Below are 22,700 nucleotides of genomic sequence, written 5' to 3'. Positions count from 1 at the left end.
GAGGCTCCTATACACACTTCTATTCTCCAAACAGCCTTGAATTGAAATATGAGAAATAAGAACATTTACTTGCAGTTAAGAACAAAACTTTACAAAACTGAGGTTCACAGCAGTTTATTTGCATCTCATTTTGTTGCACTGGGTGAGTGCGGAGGGTAAAAAAAAAAAAGGGCTGAACTGCTCTTGGTGCCTTTTCAGGGCTCAGTTTCCCTGTGCACCACTAGATGTCCGGCCAGCTCCAGCCTGGGCTGGCAGCAAGTGGAGCCAAGGGGAATGGAGCTGCTGGCACAGGTAGGATCGTGGAATCACTAAGGTTGGAAAAGCCCTCCAAAGATGATCAAGCCCAACCATTAATCCAGCACTGCCAGGTCCACCACTAACCCATGTTCCCAGGTGCCACGTTCACACACTTTTTGAACACCTCCAGGAATGGTGACTCTACAACTGCGCTGCAACAGTCTCTTCCAATGCCTGCCTACACCTTCCATGAAGGACTTTTCCCAATATCCAACCTAAATCTCCCTCGGCACAGCCTGAGCCCATTCCCTCTCCTCCTGTCCCTGTTTCCTGGGAGAAGAACCCAATCCCCCCGCCGGCTGACCCCTCCTGTCAGGGAGCTGTGCAGAGCCAGAAGGTTCCCTCTGAGCCTCCTTTTCTGCAGGTTGAGCCCCCCACCTCCTTCAATTGCTCCTCAGAATTCTCCAGACTCTTCCTTGTGCTCCAGACCCTTTCCCAGCTCCACTGCCCATCTCTGGACACATTCTAGCACCTCAAGAAGCATCATGCAGGTGAGAACAAGGAAATGGGAGAAGGCTGATGGCCCATTACACCAAACTAAGGCACCACTTAAATCTGCAGGTCTTTTTTTCTCTAAAGATGTCTTAAAGAAAAACAACATTCCATAAATTCCAACCACAGTAAAGCATCCTGGTGGGTAAGAATTCCTGGGAATGGATTGCTTGCATTGTAAATGAATTTCTTAATAATTCCCCTGATTTTCCCTGCTGTGAGCACCTGCACTATGGAACACTGAGCTACTACAAAAGCATTTCAACTCCAAATGAGCTGCCCTTATTTATTGGTTGCAGAGTGAGAAATTCACAGGTCCAGCCTCAGCCCAAGCTTTCCAAGAAATCGCCAAGAAATCCAGTGCATGGTGATCTGGGCAGCACACAATGAACCAGTAAAACAGAAAAGCACCAAAGAGAAAGCTCAGAGTAAAAAGGTAGTTTTAGCTTCCAAGTTGTTATTTGGATCAAAATATTTTTTACTGCCCCCAAGTAAAACACTCAGTGGAAATAGAACCATATTGTGTTAAGGAAACTGAAAGCATGCTCCTTATCTGCTCCAAGGAAGTGGCACCCGCCTGTTGCTCCCTGATAGAAACCCGCCTTCGTTATCACCATTTTATCTGCCATGTAGCAGCCAGAGAAATACTACAGCAGCTGATCACGTGGTGTAAACACTCACACGGGGCTGAAACTAAGCAAATCTGGCTGCAGTCACCAGGACTGCTGTTCCCCACGTCCCTCCGAGCCATGACAGCTCGTGTAGGAGTGCTCTGGGGAGGAGCAGGAGGCTGCACCTGGGGACACCCATGATTTCGGCAGAAAGAGGTTTTTTAAAAGGGCACTCACAACTGAAAGGTTTTACCTAGATCTTCCTCAATCCCCAGTTGCAGTTTCTTCCCCTCCATCTTCTCGATGTCCTCGTCATTGAACTTGTACCACTCGCCCGTCTGCGGGTCCTTCACATGGGCAATGTAGTGCCCAGAGTAGGCACTTACTCCACGGTGTATGAGCACAGCGCTCAGCTCGTACACGTACACACCATCTGCAAGGCAAGCAGCACTTATACACCAGGCTGTAGCCAACAAGACTCATCCTTCCTGTCCTTAAACTTCGTGTTTCCACCAGACAGTAAAGCCTGCACTTGAACTCACAGCTCTTCAGGACATCGCTAAGAGAGTTGCGGCTTAATAACAAGGATGTTGTTTGAAATAGGGGGTTCAAACAACTCTTGACACAATTTTCAACCAAAAAGAGGATTCAGAGGAATCACAGAATTCCAGAATGGCTGGGTTGGAAGGCATTTTAAAGCCCATCTTGCTCCACATCTCTGCCACAGGCAGGGACATTTTCCACTATCCAGGTTGCTCCAAGCCCTATCCAACTTGGCCTTGGACACTTCAAGGAATGGGGTAGCTACAGCTTCTCTGGGTATCCTGTACCAGGGCCTCACCACCCTCATAGGGAGGAATTTCCTCCTAAACAGAATTACAGAGGAGATCTGCCAAGAGGCAATGGACAAAGATAACAAAAAAGTGCCCTGAACTCACTTTTTTGCTCCATGAAAGGCTCCATGTCCAGCAGCTCTGAGAAGCCGATGTAGGTGTTCAGCTTCTTCTTGTGGCCAGTTTGTCTGTGCGGAGGCAAAGCTTTGGCTCAGGCCACAGCAACAACAGCTCACACCCCAAAACACCTCTCCTGAACCCCCCTTGAGAGGCTCTGACACCCTGTCACCCCTCAAATTAAAGCAGGAAGAGCAGGATAGATGATTTCCCCAATAGCTTCCAGGGTGTCCCCACTCACCTGTCAAACACAAAGCGCATGAGCTGCAGGTTGAGGGTGCAGGGCAAGCTGAGCAGCCGGATCTTCCTTGTGGCGTTTTGCTTGCTCTGACAAGTCTCACAAAAATAACGATTGTCCCCTTCTAATTTTTCCTCCTGAGTGTGGAGAGGCAGAGGGAAAGGTCTTGAGAACACGTCAGCACTGAAAAATCAATTGAGCTACTCAACAGCTGGAGAATGAGAAGCACCAAAGTTATTTTAATTATTTAAGTCTCTTCTCAGCTGCTTCCCAAATTTTTCTGAGTTAAAGACACAACATGCACCTTATGGTATGGCCATAGCAGACTGCTCTCACTTTAAGGCAAATTTTAGACTGAATAAAGCCCTATTCCAAGTTCTCAGGTCTCTTACTCTTGCTCCTCATTTGACTGAGTTGGTTTATACCAAAGAAAATAATTAAATCGCCCCTTTTACAAGTTCACATGGGTTCAGTTAATGTAAAGCCACATTTTAGCCTGGAAACTACAACCCTCTGCTCAGCTACCCAAAACCCTGCAGGAGTCACTCACTGCCTAAGCAGCTCCAAGGGCAGGATTAGGCCAGAGAAAAATTCCAACCCCCCTAAAAACGTTGCAGGGTTGTTTTGTGTGAAGGAGGAGCAGTCAAATGCCAAGTTCACCATTTCAGGAATTTAATCTGGGCACTCAAACAAGTTCTTTTTCACAGCAGAACTTCCAGGTAGAGCAACTGGTTTGCTGAGCGCACCAGCAAGAAACGAGCTCAGGGAAGCCGTTCAGGTTAGTTCTGTCCTAAATAGTTTGAGTGGAATCCACATCTTAGTGTGCCAGAGCTGAACTTCAGATTCAGGCAAATTTTCAAGCCAAATTGAGAGCACTTGCAGCTGCTCCTGCAGCTATTCCCGGCACTCCCTGGTAGTTCTGAAAGCACATTTTTCAGCAGGGAATGTCTCCTGTTGCTATGCAGATGAGCACTGATACTGAAAAGATGGAAAGCAGCCGTTCTACCAGTGCTATCTGCGACAAAGCAGGCAGACACTTTTCCCTAACTTTCCTGCCAAAGTATTTTAACTAAAAATGCAATTTTAAAGTGCTTTTTAAAACCGTAACAGGAGCATGTGATATCACAGAGCCACTCCTTGCTCCATGCCTCAATCCTCATTTTTTGGGTCTGCAGAAAAAAATATTTTCACTTGGATGCATCTTCCTGAGCCAAGTCAGTGGCTTTGCTCTGACATCGACCTCAAAGGCTGTGAATTGGAGGAAGGAATTGAAGTTCCTTGCTAAAAATAGCAGGACTCCAACCCCAACGAGTTCATACCTTGAGGAATTCTGTTATACAGTCTGTCAACTGCTTGTGTCCTTGGATGTTTAACTCCAGCTCGTAAAATTTAGACACCAGTTTAGATTCTCTGCCACACTGGTTGCAGCTGGGATAGGAAAGAAGACAAAAATATATCTGAGGACAGGCCAGGGCTCATGCATTGGAGCTCTCAAGCCTTTAGTAAACTATTCCTTGCATAAAATTCGGAGAAAAAGTGAAGTCAGGGCTAAGGAGATTCACTCCTCCACACCATAAAAACTCCAAGAGAAGTTTTAAACAGCTTGACAGCACCTACCAGGACCTGCATGCACCATTTAATATTATTTTTAAGGTGAAATACACAGCTCTGAGAACACAGGAATGAAAATACAACATCCAGGATGCTGTTTTCTGACTGCAGGATCTGCCACTCCATTAACTCACTTGCAGATTTAGTTGGTAAAGTCTCATTAAAGGAGTAAAAGCAGCTGGAGAACTGCCACAGCAACACCACACACACAGGAACAGGAAAGGAAAAGGTAAATATTTCTCACAAAGTGTTTCTGCTGCAGCTTCACTGCCTGCTCTGGTTGTTAGGAGGGATCTTCCCCTCCCAAATCTTTCTAAAAATTTAAATATTTGCAGAAAGGGTCTTCCCAAAATTATTACTTACACTGTGACATAAGCATACTCTCCACAGAACTGCTTTTGCACAATATTCCGGACATCTGGGTTTTTCTGTTTGGACAAAGTATCTTCCAGCAGGGACATGAACAGTTTGGAAAACTCCTGGGCATCCTGAAAGAAAAAACTAAGTTCATTAACAATCCACCACAGTACAGTCCCAACCCTGTCACTAATTCATTACTAATTACCCCAAACCCTCTACACAGGCTGTGCCAAGGCTCCATGCACAGCACAGAAAATTAAGACCAGGCAGGAGAAGTAAGGAAAACAGAGGAACTTGGCTAAAAGGAGTATGAGGCCCTTGGTGTGGGAGCACAGCAGGAGCTGCCCTGGCTCTGTGCCAGCCCTGCTGGGGGCTTTGACTTCTGCCCTCCTCCTCCCAGGATTCTGGAAGGGATAAAAACCCTCCTGTGGAGCTTTCAAGCCCCTTGATCCTCATTTTTGCAGCTGTCTCTGCTCAGATCAGAGGTGAGAAGATAAATAAAAACACCCCAAAAACGAGAAGCTGCCTCATAGGTGATCCTGGCAAGGCTCCAGAGCTTCCGCACACCCAGCTCGGGGCCTTTCTCTCTCACCCTGGTGCTCTTCTTCTAAAAACAAGGTTTTGGCCTCTCTCAGCTGCCCTTTGGTGCCTGGTCAGCTTCCTTCCCCTCCTGACTCTCCCAAGGAAACAGCTGCCAGTGTTCTGGCTCTTCCTCCAGAACCTCCCACTACCTTTCCAAGTGGATTTCTAAGCCGTGCCCCTCTCCCAAGCTCTCTCCAGCTGCAGTCCCACAGGGCCCTGCAGCACTCACCTCCCACATGCTCCCCTCGGATCCTGGCTGGCTCCTGGTGACCAACCTCACCCTGAGGATCTCCTCACCACCCAACTCCCCTGGGAGGAGCAGCCCATGGAACACCTGCAGGACCCTCACTGCAGCCCCATCTCATCATTCCTGGTCTTCATCCCACCACTCCCTTGGCTCCTTCTGATCTTCTGCACTCATCACCTCCTAGCCTCATCCCACTGTTCCCTGAGCTCCTCTTTATATCCCTGTACTCATGTCATGGTTTCATGTCCTGATCCCATCACTCCCAGGGCTCCTCCTTGTCTCCCTGTTCTCATCCCATCACTCCCTGGGCTCTTCCTCATCTCCCTGGCCCCATCCTATCACTCCATGTTCTCATCCCCTCACTCCCTGGACTCCTCCTGACCTCCTTGGCCTCATTCTCTTGCTCCTTAGCCCCATCCCATCATTCCCTGGACTCCTCCTATCTTCCTGTCTTCATCCCGTTCCTCCTTGGGATCCTCCTGATCTCCCTCTCTCCATCCCATTGCTCCCTGTTCTCCTCCTGATCTCCCTGCCCCCATAATATCACTTCGTGGACTCCTCATCTTGGCCCCATCCCATCATCCCCTAAGCTCTTCCTGATGCCTCTGCACTCCTGACATCCTGGTTCCCTACTGTTTCCCCCTGCACTCTGGGAGAGGCCTGGCGCCCCATCTCCCCCTTCATGTTTGCACCCAGAAGCCATACCCAGTGACCGCCCAAGGGTGATCCCAAACTTCTGGAAGTGCCAGGAATCCCCTCCCACACACCTGCTGCTGCCCTGTGTCCAGCCCCAATGCCTTGACAAAGCCCGAAGGGTCGATGTAGCGCCGCTTGCTGTTCTGCAGCAGAGCAAACAGGTACTGCAGGTGTTCACAGATGGTCTGGGGCTCATAGTCTGGGAAAAACACAAGACACAGCAGGAATTCAGGGTGAGAAGGGATCACTCCAAGTGTTTCACAACCACTAAAAATGATGGGTTGGAAGGTAGTTTGAGTTGTCAGGAAAACTGAAGTGGATCACGTAGGTGATGACGGCAAATCCCAGCACAAGCCAAACAGAGAATAATTTAGGCTGGAAAAAACCCTTAGGATCATCAAGTCTAATTGTAAATATTTACATTCTGCAAATTTCAGACAGGAGGGTGGAGCCAGGCTCTGCTCCCAGAGAACAAGGGACAGGATGAGAGGAAATGACCTTGAGTTGCATGAGGGGAGGTCTATGTAAGATATTAGAGAAAACTCCTCCATGGAAAGGATAGTCAGATACTGGAACAGGCTGCTTAGGGCAGTGGTGGAGTCACCATCCCTGGAAGTGCTCAAAATTGTCTGGATGTGGTTAATGGTGGGCTTGGAAGTGCTGGAGGAATGGTCGGACTGATAATCTTGGAGTTTTCCAACCTTAGGGATTCCAGGAGTCTATCCTGCAGCGCCCAGCATGAGCTGTGAGTGTTTACCCCAGAAAGTGAAACATCATTTATAACCACCATGAAACCAGCAGAGCCGAGGTGGCTGAGCTGACCCAGAGCTTCCCCAGGGAAAGCACCCAAGAGCAGAAAAAAATGAGAGCCTTAATCCTCTCTGGGGTCCAAATTTCAGCCCTGTCATGGGAAAAGTCCAGCTCTGTGACAGCACAGATCAGCCCTGATCCATGTGTTCCTCCCCCAGCATGACCACTAGGCTTCTTTGGGAAGCAAGACCAAACCAGATCATTATTTTCAACCAGCTCAGATCACTCTAAGACATCACTTGGATTAAGCTTGGTTCATTCCCAAAATCCAGATGATGGCTCCAAACTAACATTGCAGTGATGGCACATACGGCTGTAGCTTTACCCATGAACTCTCTGGATAAACCTTATCTCAATGTGTGGTTTTAGGAGGAAAGGAACAAATCCCTTCCTGCCGTGCACCTGTGTCCTTGGGAACGCCATCCCCGCAGGCGCTGGGGCACAGGTAGAGTGCCTGCCGCAGCTCCAGGTTCAGAAACCACATCTGCAGGAAGGTGTTGACATAGCACGTGGCGCCGAGGTTCGTCAGGCCCACAAATGCATTCTGGGGGGACAGAAAAAGGGCCAGGAAAGGTCACCTCCCCTGGTCCACAGTGTCCCCCTGGACCCTGGGGTGGGGTTTGGGGGTACCTTCTTGCGGCGCTCGCAGTTGGGGTCGTCGATGTTGTGGAAGCTGTTCTCATCGATCTCACCCAGCCACACGTGCTCCCCAATGCCTACCAGGCAATTGGGATTCCCCCGGCAGTTCCTCCTGGGGAGCCAGACCCCAGCTGTCACCCCCATGTCCCTTGGAGGCTGGGAGGGGTGACAGGGGGGCGATATGGGGAAGCACATAATGTTGAATGGGATGAGACAGGGAACACCAGCCCCAGAAAAAACACTGGCCATGTGTGAGGAAGGAGGTGGAGAACTAGAGGGGTTTTTAGGTAAAAAAGGGACCCCAGGGGCAAGTATGGAACCAAAAAACTTCCTTTATCTGGGAAGCCAGGCAGGGACAGGGCTTGCCCCAACTCCAGGGCAAGTGCCATACATCCAGCCAAGAGACGGGCTCCCTACAAGCCACAGGGACCCCTATAAACAGGGCGCCAGGCAGACAGGTGTCCCTACAACCCTGGGGTGGGACCAGTTCCTTATATCTGAAAAGCCAGGCAAGAAGAGGGACTCCCTACAATCCTGGGGTTACCCTACAAATAGCGAGGGAAAAGCAAGGAGAGGGGCTCCCCTATATCTGAAGAGTCCAGCAACAACGGGTTCCCCATAAAACCGGGGTGGCACCCTGTATCTGGTAAGCCACTATCCCAGGGGAGTTCCCTACATCTGAGGAGCCAGAGAACGAGAGGGGTTCCCCACAACCCGGGTGGGGGGGGGCGGTTTCCTATGTCTGAGCACAGAGGTTCCCCACCAGCCCAAGGGAGTCCCCTGTTTCTAGGGAGCCACACGAGGAGACTGCTGAGGGCCGCCTCAGCGCCGGGGAATGGGGGTCCCCTAGAAGAGAACACAGGCGAGCCTCCACCGACCCCGCGGGACCTCATCAAGGGTGGGGAACGCCCCGCGCCTCATGGGGGAAAAGAACACAGGCCCCCCCCTCCCCATATCCCAAGCGCGCTGTCGGGGGGTTCGGTGCCCGGCCCGGCGGTACCGGCAGGCGCCGCGTTGGCAAGGCTCCAGCCGGACGCGATAGGCCGCCTCGATGTGCTCCTGCGCCACCGCCTCGGGCGGCACCGTCTCGGTCCAGCGCCACGCCGCCTTCTCCAGCTGCAGCCGCGGCGCCATCGCTCCCGCCGGCGCCCCGGGGCTGCCCTGCCCCGGCCCGGTCCTTGCCCCGGTTTCTTGTCCTGGTTCCGGCCCGGTCACGATCCCGCCGGGCCCCTCCCGCCGCTCTCAGGGCCGGTGACGCCACGAGCGCGACGCGGTGACGGCGCGAGGCGCTGACGTTGACGGACCGCGACGCGAGGGGCTGGGGCGGGGCTTCCGCCACGAGGGCATGGCTTGGGCTCGCCAGCGGGGAGGGTGGAGGGCTGGCCTTGAGCCCGTCAGGGGCGTGGCTTATGTGAACCGTCGGGAGTGTGGCCGGTTGCAATGGGGGCGGGGCCCGCGGGGCCGGTGGGCGGGGCCTGAGGGGCGGGGCTGCGCTGGGTCCCATCGCCCCTCCCGCCATCCGCACTGTGTCCCTCAGAACCCCCCCTAGAACCCCCCTAAACCACCCCCAGCCCTGTACCCCCGCCAGACCCCTGTGCACCCCTGTGTCATTCCCCCGCGCACCTATACTACAGCCCCCCACGCCATAACAACGTGGACCCCCTGAACTCCCACACCCCATACCATATCCCCCCACACCCCAATACCATAACCCTTCCATACCACACCTCCCTGTACCAAAACCTCCCAGGCTCCGTACACTCCTGCACCCCCACACCGTGCCCCTAAGTCCTCCCACTATACCCCCTCTCCTATACCCTTATAGCACCCCCCAAACCATCTCGATCATACCACACTCCCTGCACTCCAATACCAAAGCCCCCCTATATCCGCACACTAACTACCTCCCAACCCTCATGCTCCCCATCCCATCGCTCCTGTACCCCCATATTGCCCCGGCGCAGTCCCCAAACACTGGCAGCCGCACCGGTTGTCTCTTCTTTAATAGCTGTCCCCGCAGGCGGGGTCCCTGCCAGCACTCCGATTGTCCCTCGCGCCCCCACCCTGCCGCCACCCCCGGGGGCACCCAGGCGGCCCGGCCGCCCCGGCACAGTTTCAGGGGACCGGTGGAAGGGGGGTGTAAACATTTTTGGGGATCCCGGCCTCCCTCACCCCCAAAGTCACCCCAGGGCAGCGAAGCACCGTTTCCTGGTGGGGGTTTTTTTTGGAAAATAATAAAATTGGCCAAATTCCCCCCAACCTCTGTTTCAGGGGGAGTTAGGAGGGACAGGGGGTCACAGGGGAGTCCCCCACAGCACCGTGCCGGAGGTCGATGGGGTGTCGGGGGATCCCAGCGGATTCCAGCGCCAGTCCCCGCACGCACCCCGAGAGGCCAGAGCTGAACTTGCCGGCGGTCAGGGCATGGGGGTTGGGGGCACCGCCTGCAAGGGGACACAGGAGGCACTGGCTGGGGGGCACCTACTGGGCCCACCCATATCCTGGCCTGCGACATCTGCCCGTCTGCCCTGTATTCCATCAGGTGTCCCCACCCCATGTCCCACCCTGTGTCCCATCCTGAGTCCAACCCACATCTCTCCCCGCATCCCATCCTCTATTCCATCCCATCCCATCCCATCCCATCCCATCCCATCCCATCCCATCCCATCCCATCCCATCCCATCCCATCCCATCCCATCCCATCCCATGTCCCATCCCATGTCCCATCTCATGTTCCACCTGGCATCTTATCCCAAGTGTAATCTCATGTCCACCCTGTGTCCCATTCTGTGTCCATGCCACATCCCACTCCGTGTATGCGTCCCACCTATGTCCGTCCCCTGTGCCATCTCATGCCTCACCCCATCTGTCCCACATCCACCTCATGTCAATTCCATGTCCATCTCACATCCACCCTGTGTCCATCTGTGTCCCAACCCATCCCCCCCATGTCCCCATGTCCCCCTGTGTCCCCATGTCCCACCGTACCCACGTAGACGCTGCCCTCTGTGTTGGCCATGATGTTGGATCCGGGTGATTCCCCACTCACTGGCTCCTCTCCATCCACCTGGAGCTGCCCACGCCGGCCCTCCCTGTGGGGCACTGTCAGCACCTGCACCCCAACCCTACCACACCCACCCCATGTTCAGACCCCTGCCCACCTTGTCACTGTCACCCGGTGCCACTCGCCATCATTGATGGCATCTTCAGAAGTGATGGTGGCCTCGCCACTGCCCAGCTGGTAGCTGTAGAGGAGCATGGTGTCAATGTGCAGGGCACCTTAGGAGGCACCTTGTGGGTGCCACACATCACACCAGGGGACTCCGGTCATCACCTCACCTGAACACCAGGTGCCCATCCTTCAACCCGAGGCCAAGGAAATCTTTGGCTTTGCCACCCTTGCCAGACTCCTGCAGGCACAGCAAGGGATGAGCAGGGGAAGTGAGTCACCTGGCCCCCTGCCTCAAGGGGTCTCACAGGCCAGTTCCCTCCCTGTCACCCTGTCCCCTCTCTCACCGCGCCGTGCCACAGTAGCAGCCCTTGGGCGCTGTGTGTCCGCAGCTCTAGCTTAATGGTCTCGCGAGCCTCAGGGGGGCTGTGAGGAGAGGGTGTGGGTGATGGGGGGCAGCACCCAAACAGGGGGTGACGGCATGGGGGGAGTGTAGCACACCAAAATGGGGGGGTGCCATGGTGGAGGTGCAGCACCCACTCGGGGTGTCCCATGCTACTCACCCACGAGGGAAGAGATGCCCGGGAAGGGCCAGGTAGGATCCATCCTGGAATGCAGCGCTGAACTGCCCAGGGGCATCTGGGGGAAGATGGGGGATCAGGGGGGGATGGGAGGAGGGAGCCCCACCCGCAGTTTTGGGGGGAAAAGGGTAAACGGGTGCAGGGACCCACCGCCACCCCCGCTGCCCTCCTGCCAGTCCTGCTCCAGCTCTGCCAGTGCGGGGCCTGTGGGAGAAGAGGGGGTAAAAAGCGGGGGCATGTATTCCCCTGGTGTCCCCAGGTGCCCTCCTCACCATGTCCCCGGGTGTTTCCAATTGTTCCAGGTATCCTCAAGCATTCCCCAAGTGTATATCCTCAACAGTATCCCTAGATGTCCCCCATGTCCCCAGGTGGCTTCAATTATTCCTAGGTATTCCCAAGTACTCCCCAAGCACGTGTCCCTGTCATGTACCCAGGTGTCCCTCCGTGTCCCCAGTCAATCCACAAGGGTCTCTAGCTATCCCCAGGTGCCCCCACATGTCCCAGGTGTCTCCAAATGTTGTCAAGTGTCCCCATGTCCCCAAGTGTCCCTAAGTGACTTCCTCCCATGTCCCCAAGTGTCTCCCCATGTTCTCAAGTTTCCCCATGTCCCACACATCCCAAACTGTCTTCAAGTGTCCCCAGCTATTTCCAAGTATCCCCAAGGGTGCATGTCCCTTGTGTCCCTGGGTGTCCCTGTATTTTTCCTTTGTTCCCACCATGTCCTCCAGAGACCTGACATGTCCCTCTGTGTCTTCAAGTGTCCCCAGGTGTCCCCCCTTGCCCCTCCATGTGTTCCCCCCTCACTGTGCTAGCAGTGTCCCTGTATGCTCCCTGTTCCCAAGAACTCCCTCCATGTCCCTGTGCTGTGCCCTCACGGTGCTGGCAGCGGGCTCCGCTGTATCCAGGGAGGCAGTGGCAGGACCCATGGACACAGGAGCCACCATGCAGGCAGGGCTGGGAGGGGTGACAGCCTTTGGCCTCCTCTTCCTCCTCCTCCTCCTCGCAGCGTGGGCCTGGGGACAGCAGGACATGGTCATTAGGGGTGACGGACGAGTGTGTGTGGCACAGGCATGGCCCCCACAGGTGAGGAGTGAGGGCAGTGAACATATGTGTACTGCGTGTGTGTTCACGTGGCACAGGTGTGTGCAGGGAACAGGTGTGCACTGCATGTATGCACACATGGCACAGGTGTGTGCAGTGAACAGGTGTGCACTGCACACGTGCACAAGGCACAGGTGTAGGCAGTGAACAGGTGTGCTACTTGTGTGTGCCCACAGAACACAGACACACAGTGCACACGGACACGCACACACCTGTGCACACACGCACAAACGCACATGCACTGCACACACGTGTGCAAATGCCGTCCCCCATTCCCCGTTTCCCGTCTGCGCTCTCACCGCGAGTCCCCGGCCGACATGAGGCACGGTGGCTGCAGGGCCGCACCCCTTGGCTGCGCAGGAACCGCTCCCGCAGCTCCACCCGCTTCCCGCTGATGGACACCTGCAGGGAAATCGCCCACCGTCACCGCCCTGCCGCCGGGGTCCCTTCCCAGCCTCGACGCCAACGGGTACCCCCACCAGCAATGGGACGCCAGTGAGGGTCAACTCTCCAATGAGGGGACATCAACAAGGGAACACCAATGGCACCATCCCTCAGCCACGGGAGTCACTTCCAACCAAGAGGACACCAAAAGGAGGCATCATCAACCCAGTGAGGAAACTCCAACAAGGCCATGTGAAGGGAAGTCACCTCCCCAACAAAGGGAAGGGAACACCGCCAATAGAACAGGATCATCTTCCCAAGGAGACACCAAGAGGAGTCATCCCCCAACAAGGTGACATCAGTGAGGGTCACCTCCCTCCCCACCAAGGGGATCCCAATATGAAGGAATCGAGATTCCCCCAATATGAAGGAATCCCCTCTCCACCTAAGGGGGGTCACTTGCCCTCCAAGGGGACACAAGTGGGGGGTCTCACCTCTCCGATGCAGCCACGGAAGGAGACGTTGGTGGGAGGGCGCAGGTGGGGCTCAGTGCCCCCCAGGTACAGCGGGCTACGCAGGTTGAGCCCCTGGCTCTTGCCGGGCGAGGACCGTTTCACTGGGGCAGCGTCATCCACCACCAGTGTCCCATCCTTGTGAACCCGTTCAGCTGTCACCCAGTGCCACTGGCCTAGGGCCACTGGCTCTGCGCTCCGCAGCACTGCTGGACCTGTGGGGATGGGGAGTGGCGTTATGGGGGACACTGGGGGACAACCAGGAATGGTCACAGACCTGAGATGTGCCCTGGGTGATGCCTGGGGACCAGAATGATTCCCAAGGACCCCAGGGACATTTGGGGACCCCAGTGGCGCCAGGGGACCCCACCGTGGCTCAGGGACCCCTTTCATGCCAGTGAACCCTGATAAGACCGTGTCACCCCGTTACTCCCACAGTTCCTCTGTGCCACCTCTCCAGAGTGCCCTGTGCCACCCACCTGAGCCCAGCTCGTAGCGGAACTCGAGGTGGCCACCGATCATGGCCAAGGCCACAAAGTCCTCGACAGGGGCAGCTTTGCCAGCACTGAAGAGCAGGAGCCCGTCAGGCGCCAGTGGCAGAAACTCAACCTCCAGCCGCAGTTCATGGTGCACGTTGGTGAGGGGCGGGTATGAAATGAAGGCTCCCTCCTCGTCAAACGATGGCACGTTCACCACCTCACCTACACAGCCCAGTCAGTGCCCAGTGTGAGATCCCCTCATTCTCAGGGTGAGACCTCCAGCTCCATCCTCAGAGCAACATCCATCCACAGCCTTCATGCCCAGGGTGGGACAACCAACAATCCATCCATCCATCCATCCATCCATCCATCCATCCATCCATCCATCCATCCATCCATCCATCCCAACCTTCATCCCCATGATGGGACCCAACAATCCATCCCCAGCCTCTATCCCCAACCTCCAACCCCACAGTGGGGCCTAATGTCCAATCCCATGGTGAGACCCAACTAACATGCTCAGGATGGGACCCCAGCCTCCATCCCCATGGTGCCCATCTTTCCAGGCTGCTCCTTATCTCTTGCCATTGTCCCCAGTGCGGTACCCAGCCCCACCCCATCCCCATGTCACCAGGGTGGTTCCAGCCATGTCCCTGTCTCTTTGGAGTGGTCCCCAATCCTACACCTACTTCACCATGGTGGTCCCAGCCATGTCCCAATTTCCATGGGTGATCCCCACCCCATCCCCATGTCTTAGGATGGTGCCAGCTGTGTCCCCGTGTCACTCACCCTCGGTGCACCTCTCCCCAGTCTTGCCCAGGTGGCAGCGGCAGGTGTAGCCCTGCCCATCCAGCCGGTTGACACAGGTGGCATCAGCGCCACATGCCTCTGTAGGGGGAGAAGCCATGAGCACCCATCCTGAAGTGACCCTGGGATGATGTCCCCATGGAGGGAGTGGTGTTGCCTACCTGGGTGACAGTGCAAAGCCTGCGAGTACTCGCAGTTGCTGCCGGTGAAGCCATGGGGACATCGGCATACATAGGTGCCACTCTCATCGTCCTGGCACACGCCGCCATTCTGGGTGAGGGGTGACATAGTGTCAGTAGTGGGCAGGGATGAGAGGGCATCAACTCATCCCCTCCATCCTCACCTGGCATGGCCGGTCCTGGCAAGTGGGACAATTGGTGACACCGTGTGCCTGCAGGTCCATGTCCCCAAACGCCACCTCTTCCCCTTGGATGCGGAGCTGGCGCACACAGCCTGTGGGGAGGTGGAGATGGGCAGAACTGTCACATGATGTCCAGCGTCCCCTCACCCTGGTGCCCCACTAAACCCCTCACTCACCTATGAAACCTCGGCTGAGCCCAGTCTTCGCCACAGCGCCAATATCAGGGTATCCCCCCAGGTACAGCTCCTCGTTCAGATCCAGCCCTTGGAACTTCCCCTGCAGGCACAAGAGGGTGGCACCACCTCCAGCACCCTGACCCCCACCCAACACCCCACCTCCAAACTGATACCTGGGAGGTGCCGTTCACAGCAGGGTGCCCGTCCAGGCCCAGTGAACCCCAGGTGAGGTTGCGGAGCAGCCGCACGGTGTGGTACTCGCCCAGCCGCAGTGCTGTGGGGTGACGGATGGTGGCCATGCCCGAACCAGCATCAAACCTGATTTTTTGGGAGTACAAGGGGTGTGGGTGGTTGCTGGCACTCATCTCCCACCTCTCCTGTAGCACCCATTCATAGGTCTCACCTAAATTCAGGGCGTCCACCCACCAACCCGAAGGAGATGAAGTCGGCACCGCTGTTTTTCCGCTGCCCATTGTAGAGGAGAAGTCCTGAGGGGTGGCAGGGGATCAGATGGGACAGTCCCCATCCGGAGGTGGGGGACATGCCCTAGGGGACCCCAAAGTCCTCCCAGAATGGAGGACAAACATCCCATAAACTGGAGCCTCTCCAGAGCCTCCAGGGAATGGGAGATAAAGCAGGGCAAGTGGAGCATGAAGGCAGGGGAGGGGGAAATGATGGAGGGGACATGAAGGGGGACACAGAGGACACATGGGGCACATGAACTCACCATCGGCAGCATCAGGTCGGAAGGTGATGAGGATCTCAAACCTCTTGTAGGCGTCCTTGATGGTGGGCAGGGGGAGGAAGGAGCGGGGCGACTGCCCAAAATAGGGGACCACGTGCTCTGCAGGGATGGGGCGGTAAGGAGGGACAGGGCACATCACCCCCACTCCCATCCATCCATCTTTCCCTCTATCTGTCCTCACCTTGGACCTTCAGCACGTAGTAAGCTGTCTGCTGGCCGCGGTGGTTGGCGGCCACGCAGGTGTAGACGCCGGCATCCTCGGGGCGCACGGCTGGCAGTATCAGCACGTTCCCCTGCACCCTGGCACCCACCGGCAGCTCCCCCTCCAGCTGTGGCACAGCAGAGGGGGGTCGGCACCCACAAGTAGCCCCCACAACCCCTGCCACTCCCACTCTCCAGCCCTCCGTCGCACCTTGCTCCAGGTGATCTCTGGCACTGGGAAGCCAGATGCCAAACACGGCAAAACAGCTGCTGATCCGAGGGACACCTCCTTCACCTCGGGCTGCCCGGCGATTTGAGGAGCGGCTGAGGATGCACGGAGGTGTTACCACCCTGCAGTGATGCAGTGTGCATCCCCACCTCTGTGTCCCCATGCTCACCTTGCACATGGAGGATGACATGGGACTGGACGGTGCCCACGGCATTGGTGGCGGTGCAGCGGTACTGCCCAGCATCTGCCCGCTCCACCTGCTCGATGGTGAGGGTGCCAGCATGGACCAGCACCCCGGGGCGGATGCGGCCCCCCACTTTGCTCCAGGTGACATGGGGACGGGGTTCCCCCAAGCCCAGGCACTCCAGCTCCACTGTTGTCCCTGCCAGCACTGTCTGCACCGCAGTCCGAATGTTGATCAGGGCCCTGGGGAGAGCTTGGGGGACAGTGGGGATTTGGAGTGAACCCCTGGCACAGGGAGGTATTGCGGTCTGGCACCAGAGTGGGAGATAGGGAGAAACAGGATTCCTTAAGGTATGTGGGACAATTGAGGTGGCTCTGGGAATGGTGGAGAGGTCAGACGTGCTGGGAGTCCTTGTGAGCATGGGAAGACATGGGGGTCACCAGGGTGGTCATGGATGTGGGAAGAGATAGGGGGCACTGGGGTGGGTGTAGAGAGAGACTGATTGTGTCCACACTCATGAGGGAGGGTGGAGGGTATTGGAGTGCCTGCAGGCTTGAGGAGAGATTTGGGTCACCATGGGCATTGGGGGCTATCAGGGTGCCTATGCGTGTAGAGAAATGGAAAGTGCTGGGGTGCCCCTTGGTGGGGGGGGACAGGTCAGGGGGTGGGCATGTTCCCTGGTGCTGGGGTGATACTCCTACCCTGGACGGTGAGGGTGGCCCTGTCCTCCGCCTGCCTGCCCGGGGCACTGGCCCGGCACACGTACACGCCCTGCGCCCCCGACGCCAGCTCCGGCATCCTGCAGGGAAACAGCCAGGGTGAGGGACCCCATGGGGGACCGGTGTGGGAGTCCCACCTTCCTGTCCCGTGTTCCTTACCGCAGCACCCCGTCCTGCACGCTGTGGGTGGAGGGCAGCTCCCCACCTTCCTTCAGCCACTCCACATGGGCATGGGGGTCCCCGGAGACGGAGCAGGTGAATTCGGCAGTGCCACCCACCCCCTTGACGAGGCTTCCTGGTGTCACCCGTACCACCAAGGGACCACCAGCGATGTCCCCACCTTCACCAGCATCACCTGGAAGGGATGCAGAGTGCTACCCACTGTCACTTGCATCATCCCTGTGAGATGCAGAGCCTTGGTGGTACTCAGCAACACCAGGATAATCTAGGTGAGATGCAGACCCCCAGTGCTACCCAATGGCACCGCCCAGGTGGGATGTGGAGCCCCAGGGGTACCCATCAGCACCAGGACTGCCTGGGTAGAATGCAGAGCTCTGAGGGCACCTGGCTGCGCTGCCACCACCCAGTGCGGAGCACCAATGGTACCCAGGCCGGGGATGGGCTTACCATGAACAGCCACACGGGCAAAGGCCTCGGCGCTGCCAACGCGGTTGGTGACGAGGCAGCGGTAGGTGCCGGTGTCGGCAGGGGCTGCAGGGCTGAGGCGGAGGAGGCCAGCACGGTGGGCCACGCGTGCAGAGAGGCTGCCATTCACCTTGTCCCAGGTGTAGTGCAGAGGGGGGGTGCCATGGGCCAGGCACTGCACCTGCAACGCATCACCTGCCCGCACCGCCGTGTCCTCCGGGAGGATGGTGGCATATGGAGGTGCTGCAGGATGGATGAAGCTGTCAGCTATGACAGGGCCAGGAATGGGTCAGCGGGGGAAGGAGGGTCTTGGTGAGGGATGTAGGAGGTGATGGAGATTGGGTGTGTGTTGGGATGGATCTATGAGGAAAGGGGTAGATAGAAGAGTGTGAGAGATGGAGATATGGATGACTGGGATGGCCAGGAGTGATGGATTAATCCACCAGGAAGGAAGGAGTGGATGGTGGGACGGATGGACAGATGGATGGATGGATAGATGGATGGATGGATGAGAAGAGATGGCAAGTTCAGTGTGTGCTGGGATGGATAAGACGGATGATGCACAAGAAGATGGATGCAGGAGCCAGGAATGTAGAGTTGGATGTGAGCTAGAAAGACTGAATGATGGATGAATGTATTAGGAAGGGGTGGATGGAAAAGGTGTGAAAGGAGATGGAGACATGGCATGTGCTAAGATGGACAAGAGACGGGTAGATGCACAAGGATGAGATGCATGGAGAGGTGTGAGAGAAAACAGACAGGAATGTCAGCTGGAGTGGGTGAGCACTGGATGAGTCCATCAGGAAGGGATGGATGGAGGGGCGTGAAAGGAGATGAAGAGATGGATGTGAGCTATGGTGGATGAGAGATGGGTGAATACACAAGGACAAAAATGGATGGAAGAGTAAGGAGATGGGGAGATGGGTGTGTGCTGGGATCAATGAATCCACAAGGAAAAGACAGATGGAGAGATGGACATCAGCTGTGATGGATGAGTGATGGGTAAATCCACAAGAAAGAAAGAAAGGGATGTTAGAGTAAGGAGATAGAGAGATGAGTGTGTGCTGGGATGAATGAGATGGATGGATCCATGAGGAAGAGATGGAAGGAGAGACAAGAGCAGAGATAGAGACATGGGTTTGATCTGGGATGGATGAGCCATGGATGGATCCATGATGAACAGATAGATGGATGGATGGAGGAGAGAGCAGAAGTGGAGAGAGACATGCACAGGAATGGGACAAGCAGGTGGACACATCCACAGGACGGGTTGGTGACGGAGCTTGAGAGGAGCTTGAGAAAAGGAGGATGAGTGCTGCAATGGAGAGAGGATGGTTCCATGAGGAAGGGCTGGATGTAAGGGTAGAAGTGGTGATGGACATGGCCACATGCAGAGGAAGAACAGGTGATGGCCACAGTGGAGGTGGCAGCAGGAACCCAGGGCATCCCAACCCCCTGCTGTCCCCTTCTTACTCTCCACATCGAGGGTGACAAAGACTTCAGTGGAACCAATGGGGTTGCTGGCATTGCAGATGTACTGGCCCGAGTCCTGCTGTGCAGCACGAGGGATGACCAGGCTGCCATTCACCACGTGGTGCTGCCAGGGCAGGGGTGCTCGCAGCTTTGACCACTCAATCCGGGGCTCTGGGTCACCTATGACCACACCATGCCCATCACCGTGGTGTCAGGTACTTCTCAAGACCTCCCTTCTCCACCACCATCCTCCAGGCTCCCCATACCTCTAGCCAAGCAGTGCAGTGTGGCGGTGTCCCCAGCCACCACGGTGACAGTAGATGGTGCAGTGACCTCGGGGGCCCCAGGGTGCCGCTGTGCTGACTCCACACTGACATCCACCCGTGCCTGCGCTGAGCCCAGGGCACTGTGCGCTGTGCACACGTAGGTCCCGGCGTGCTCTGGCTTCGCTGGTGAGAGCTAGAGGGGACGAGGTGGGAATGAGCACCAGGCATTCCTCAGTGCACCATGGTGCCCCATGGTGCCCCCTCACCTGCAAGATGGCCTGGCTGTCCATGTGCAGCAGCGTCTGGTGCTCCACCTTCTGCCGGGAGCCCAGGCGGCTCCAACGCACCAGCGGCCGCGGCTCACCCCGGCCCAGGCACTCCAGGCTCAGGGATTTGCCCTCCTTCACTGTCACAGGGCCTGGTGGCATCACTGACACTGTGGGGGCACCTGGAGAAGGGGAGGGTATTGGGGTGGGGATTGAGACACCACCATGAAGGGTACCTAGAAGGTGCCTGGCCATAGGGGCACCTATCGCCCTTGGGAGCATTGGGAGCACGGGAGGAAATGAGCATGAGTGTGGAGATGGGGGACACAACATCTCAGGAGCATCCGAAGCCCATGGAGGACATCTGCATGGAGATGGGGACATCACAACTCCTGGGGCCCCTGGAAAGACACTAGCATGGGGACACGGGTACCACCACTCCAGGAGCACCTGAAGCATGGAAAGGAGATGGGGATAGGGACACCATCACTCCAGTGGTATCTGGATGACGTGGAGGACACCAGCATGGTGACAGGGAGACCACCCTGAGGGCACCTGAAGCACATGGAGGACATAGGGATGGGGACACCAGTGCCCTGGGGACATGGAGACAGGAACAGGGCTACCCTGGCCACCTCATACCTTGCACCACGAGGTTGACAACGCTGCTGGCAACACCGAAGCGGTTGGAAGCCACGCAGTGGTAGGCGCCCTGGTTGCCCACATGGGCACCAGTGATGGAGATGACTGAGCCGTTGGCACTGATCTTCACATTGTCTGGGCAAGGAGGAGCCATCAGCACCAGGGCCACCCTGGGAACCATGCTAGGGCCACCCTGGGAACCGCCATACCTTGGAGGTGTTGGCCGGGCCCCATCCGCCAAGTGATGTTGACAGGCCGGGCGCCATCATGGACACGGCACTTGAAGATGGCATCTTCTCCTGGTGCCACCACCATGCTGTGTGGGTCGATGGAGATGATGGGGCTTTGCAGACCTGTGGGGACCAAGGGACAGAGAGGCCACAAGGTCACTCCCATCACCCATCTCTCCTCAGCATCCTCCCTCACCCCGTGACCACACTCACGGTAGCTGGAGCTGTCACGGGAGGTGACAGTGACAGAGACAATGGCCTCGTGGGAGATATTGCCTGTATCAGCACGGCACACGTACTCTCCTGAATCGGCCACCGAGAGCTGCGACAGCCGCAGCCGGGACCCCGAAATCTGGGAACATGGTAACAGAAGGTGGTGGCATCACTCTGCCGTGCATAACAACCACCACACCCCACCCCACCCTCTGTGTCCCAATCTACCTGGTGCTTGGCTGGGAGGGCCCCACTGCGCTTGTACCAGGTGATGGTGGCCTGTCCCTGGCCGGCCACCACGCAGTCCAGGTCCAGAGTCTGTCCCTCGGTGACAGAGGACGCTGAGGACTCAATGCGGATGGGTGGACTGGTGCTGGTGGCTGCATGGGCAGGGTGGAGGATGAATGGCCCCAGTGGTCCCTGCCATCAGTAGGAACCTGCCCCCTGGAGGGTGACACTCACAGTGGGATGGGTTGTCTCCGTCATCAATGGTGACAATGAGGGATGTCTCCTGTGTGATGCCGCCTGATGTCACCCGGCACACGTATTCCCCCGAATCGGCTGCTGTCACCTGGGGGATGCGCAGGCGGGTACCCGATACCTGGAGGGAACAATTAGGGGACAAGTCAGCACCATCCAGCAGGGGATGGGATAAATTCAGAGTGATCCTCCCCTGTCCCTTACCTGGTGGCCAACAGGCAGGGAGCCACCACGCTTGTACCATGTCACAGTGGTGGGGCCAGACCCTGGCACTACGCAGTTGAGGTCCAGGGTCTGTCCCTCAGCGATGGCCGAGGACAAGGACTCGATGCGGAGGGGTTGGGAGATGCCAGAGGCTGGGGGAAGACAGGGAACGTTTATCACCAAGTTGGCGCCTGACTGTCCCCAAGCACTGCCCTCTCTCACACTCACTGTAATAGGTGTCGGCACTGCTGGGCACGGTGACAATGACAGATGCCTCCTGCGTGACGGTTCCCAGGGTCACCCGGCATACATACTCCCCTGAATCAGCCACTGCAACTTGGGCAAGGCGCAGGCGGGTCCCCAACACCTGGGGATGTGACAAGTTGGGGACATATCAGTACCTGATGTAGGACTATAGCCTGCAGGGCAAAGCAGTCTCCCCCCATGTCCCACCTGGCTGTTTGGTGGCAGAGCCCCCTCTCGGCGGTACCAGGTGACATGGGGATGACCCTGTCCTGCCACCATGCAGTTGAGGTCCAGCGTCTGTCCCTCAGTCACAGCAGCAGAGGAGGTCTCGATCCTCACTGGTGGCATGACACCAACACCTGGGGGTGGCAATAGGGTCCATAGGGTCACAACTGTGTCCTCACCCCCATCCCTATGTTACCTCTCACCCATCCCAGTACCATAAGAGGAGCCTGTTCCAGTCTGGATGGTGACAATGAGGGATGTCTCATGTGTGACACTGCCTGACATCACCCGGCACACGTACTCCCCTGAATCAGCTGCTGTCACCTGGGGGATGCGCAGGCGGGTGCCCGACACCTGGAGGGGTGACACATGAGAATGCGGACATAAACCCCTCAACACCAGCAAAAATCCTTTTTCCACCCCAAGATGCTCCTCAGTGTCCCCCACCTGGTGCTTGGCTGGGAGGGAACCCCCACGCTTGTACCAGGTGACAGTGGCCTGTCCCTGCCTGGCCACAATGCAGTTGAGGTCCAGTGTCTGTCCCTCAGCCACAGAGGAGGATGAGGACTCAATGCGCACCGGAGGGGTGACACCAACGGCTGGAGACAGAGACAGGAGGGTCACCCCAAGGA

General features: G+C 56.7%; 2 protein-coding genes across 7 annotated transcripts in view; both read right to left on the bottom strand.

Moving 5' to 3' along the window:
• The window catches only part of USP48 (ubiquitin specific peptidase 48), a 30,006-nt gene extending 21,206 nt beyond the window's left edge, over positions 1 to 8,800 (bottom strand). Inside the window, exons 1-9 of one of the 3 annotated variants that reach the window (XM_033079791.2) lie at positions 8,534 to 8,800; positions 7,525 to 7,645; positions 7,297 to 7,438; positions 6,156 to 6,283; positions 4,563 to 4,687; positions 3,908 to 4,016; positions 2,592 to 2,725; positions 2,339 to 2,421; positions 1,654 to 1,833 (exon numbers count right to left, since the gene is read on the bottom strand). In XM_033079791.2, the coding sequence (XP_032935682.1) occupies positions 1,654 to 1,833; positions 2,339 to 2,421; positions 2,592 to 2,725; positions 3,908 to 4,016; positions 4,563 to 4,687; positions 6,156 to 6,283; positions 7,297 to 7,438; positions 7,525 to 7,645; positions 8,534 to 8,667 (1,156 nt within the window). In that variant the 5' untranslated portion in view covers positions 8,668 to 8,800. The remainder of the gene's footprint in view (positions 1 to 1,653; positions 1,834 to 2,338; positions 2,422 to 2,591; positions 2,726 to 3,907; positions 4,017 to 4,562; positions 4,688 to 6,155; positions 6,284 to 7,296; positions 7,439 to 7,524; positions 7,646 to 8,533) is intronic. The other 2 variants (XM_042779963.1, XM_033079790.2) reach the window with 2 other exon arrangements.
• A 718-nt stretch (positions 8,801 to 9,518) lies between these two features.
• HSPG2 (heparan sulfate proteoglycan 2) overlaps positions 9,519 to 22,700 on the bottom strand; it is a 39,784-nt gene continuing 26,602 nt past the window's right edge. For 3 of the 4 annotated variants that reach the window (XM_033079615.1, XM_033079617.1, XM_033079616.1), the window contains 37 exons: positions 22,516 to 22,667; positions 22,284 to 22,422; positions 22,051 to 22,202; positions 21,826 to 21,964; positions 21,598 to 21,749; positions 21,376 to 21,514; positions 21,142 to 21,293; positions 20,914 to 21,052; positions 20,680 to 20,823; positions 20,471 to 20,605; positions 19,829 to 20,010; positions 19,563 to 19,755; positions 19,297 to 19,476; positions 17,806 to 18,066; positions 17,338 to 17,533; positions 17,161 to 17,258; positions 16,445 to 16,711; positions 16,258 to 16,370; positions 16,027 to 16,174; positions 15,828 to 15,944; positions 15,504 to 15,588; positions 15,274 to 15,418; positions 15,101 to 15,200; positions 14,907 to 15,016; positions 14,725 to 14,833; positions 14,546 to 14,644; positions 13,757 to 13,978; positions 13,260 to 13,492; positions 12,681 to 12,783; positions 12,156 to 12,293; positions 11,431 to 11,484; positions 11,263 to 11,338; positions 11,047 to 11,125; positions 10,870 to 10,940; positions 10,692 to 10,775; positions 10,519 to 10,622; positions 9,519 to 9,974 (listed from right to left, as the gene is read on the bottom strand). In XM_033079615.1, coding sequence (XP_032935506.1) covers positions 9,811 to 9,974; positions 10,519 to 10,622; positions 10,692 to 10,775; positions 10,870 to 10,940; positions 11,047 to 11,125; positions 11,263 to 11,338; positions 11,431 to 11,484; positions 12,156 to 12,293; positions 12,681 to 12,783; positions 13,260 to 13,492; positions 13,757 to 13,978; positions 14,546 to 14,644; positions 14,725 to 14,833; positions 14,907 to 15,016; positions 15,101 to 15,200; positions 15,274 to 15,418; positions 15,504 to 15,588; positions 15,828 to 15,944; positions 16,027 to 16,174; positions 16,258 to 16,370; positions 16,445 to 16,711; positions 17,161 to 17,258; positions 17,338 to 17,533; positions 17,806 to 18,066; positions 19,297 to 19,476; positions 19,563 to 19,755; positions 19,829 to 20,010; positions 20,471 to 20,605; positions 20,680 to 20,823; positions 20,914 to 21,052; positions 21,142 to 21,293; positions 21,376 to 21,514; positions 21,598 to 21,749; positions 21,826 to 21,964; positions 22,051 to 22,202; positions 22,284 to 22,422; positions 22,516 to 22,667 — 5,174 coding nt within the window. In that variant the 3' untranslated portion in view covers positions 9,519 to 9,810. The remainder of the gene's footprint in view (positions 9,975 to 10,518; positions 10,623 to 10,691; positions 10,776 to 10,869; positions 10,941 to 11,046; positions 11,126 to 11,262; positions 11,339 to 11,430; positions 11,485 to 12,155; positions 12,294 to 12,680; positions 12,784 to 13,259; positions 13,493 to 13,756; positions 13,979 to 14,545; positions 14,645 to 14,724; positions 14,834 to 14,906; positions 15,017 to 15,100; positions 15,201 to 15,273; positions 15,419 to 15,503; positions 15,589 to 15,827; positions 15,945 to 16,026; positions 16,175 to 16,257; positions 16,371 to 16,444; positions 16,712 to 17,160; positions 17,259 to 17,337; positions 17,534 to 17,805; positions 18,067 to 19,296; positions 19,477 to 19,562; positions 19,756 to 19,828; positions 20,011 to 20,470; positions 20,606 to 20,679; positions 20,824 to 20,913; positions 21,053 to 21,141; positions 21,294 to 21,375; positions 21,515 to 21,597; positions 21,750 to 21,825; positions 21,965 to 22,050; positions 22,203 to 22,283; positions 22,423 to 22,515; positions 22,668 to 22,700) is intronic. The other variant, XM_033079618.1, reaches the window with a different exon arrangement.

Source organism: Catharus ustulatus, chromosome 24, assembly GCF_009819885.2.
Source record: "Catharus ustulatus isolate bCatUst1 chromosome 24, bCatUst1.pri.v2, whole genome shotgun sequence".
Lineage (NCBI taxonomy): Eukaryota > Metazoa > Chordata > Aves > Passeriformes > Turdidae > Catharus > Catharus ustulatus.
Note: the sequence above shows the minus strand (reverse complement) of the source record. Positions and strands in the feature narration are given on the sequence as shown.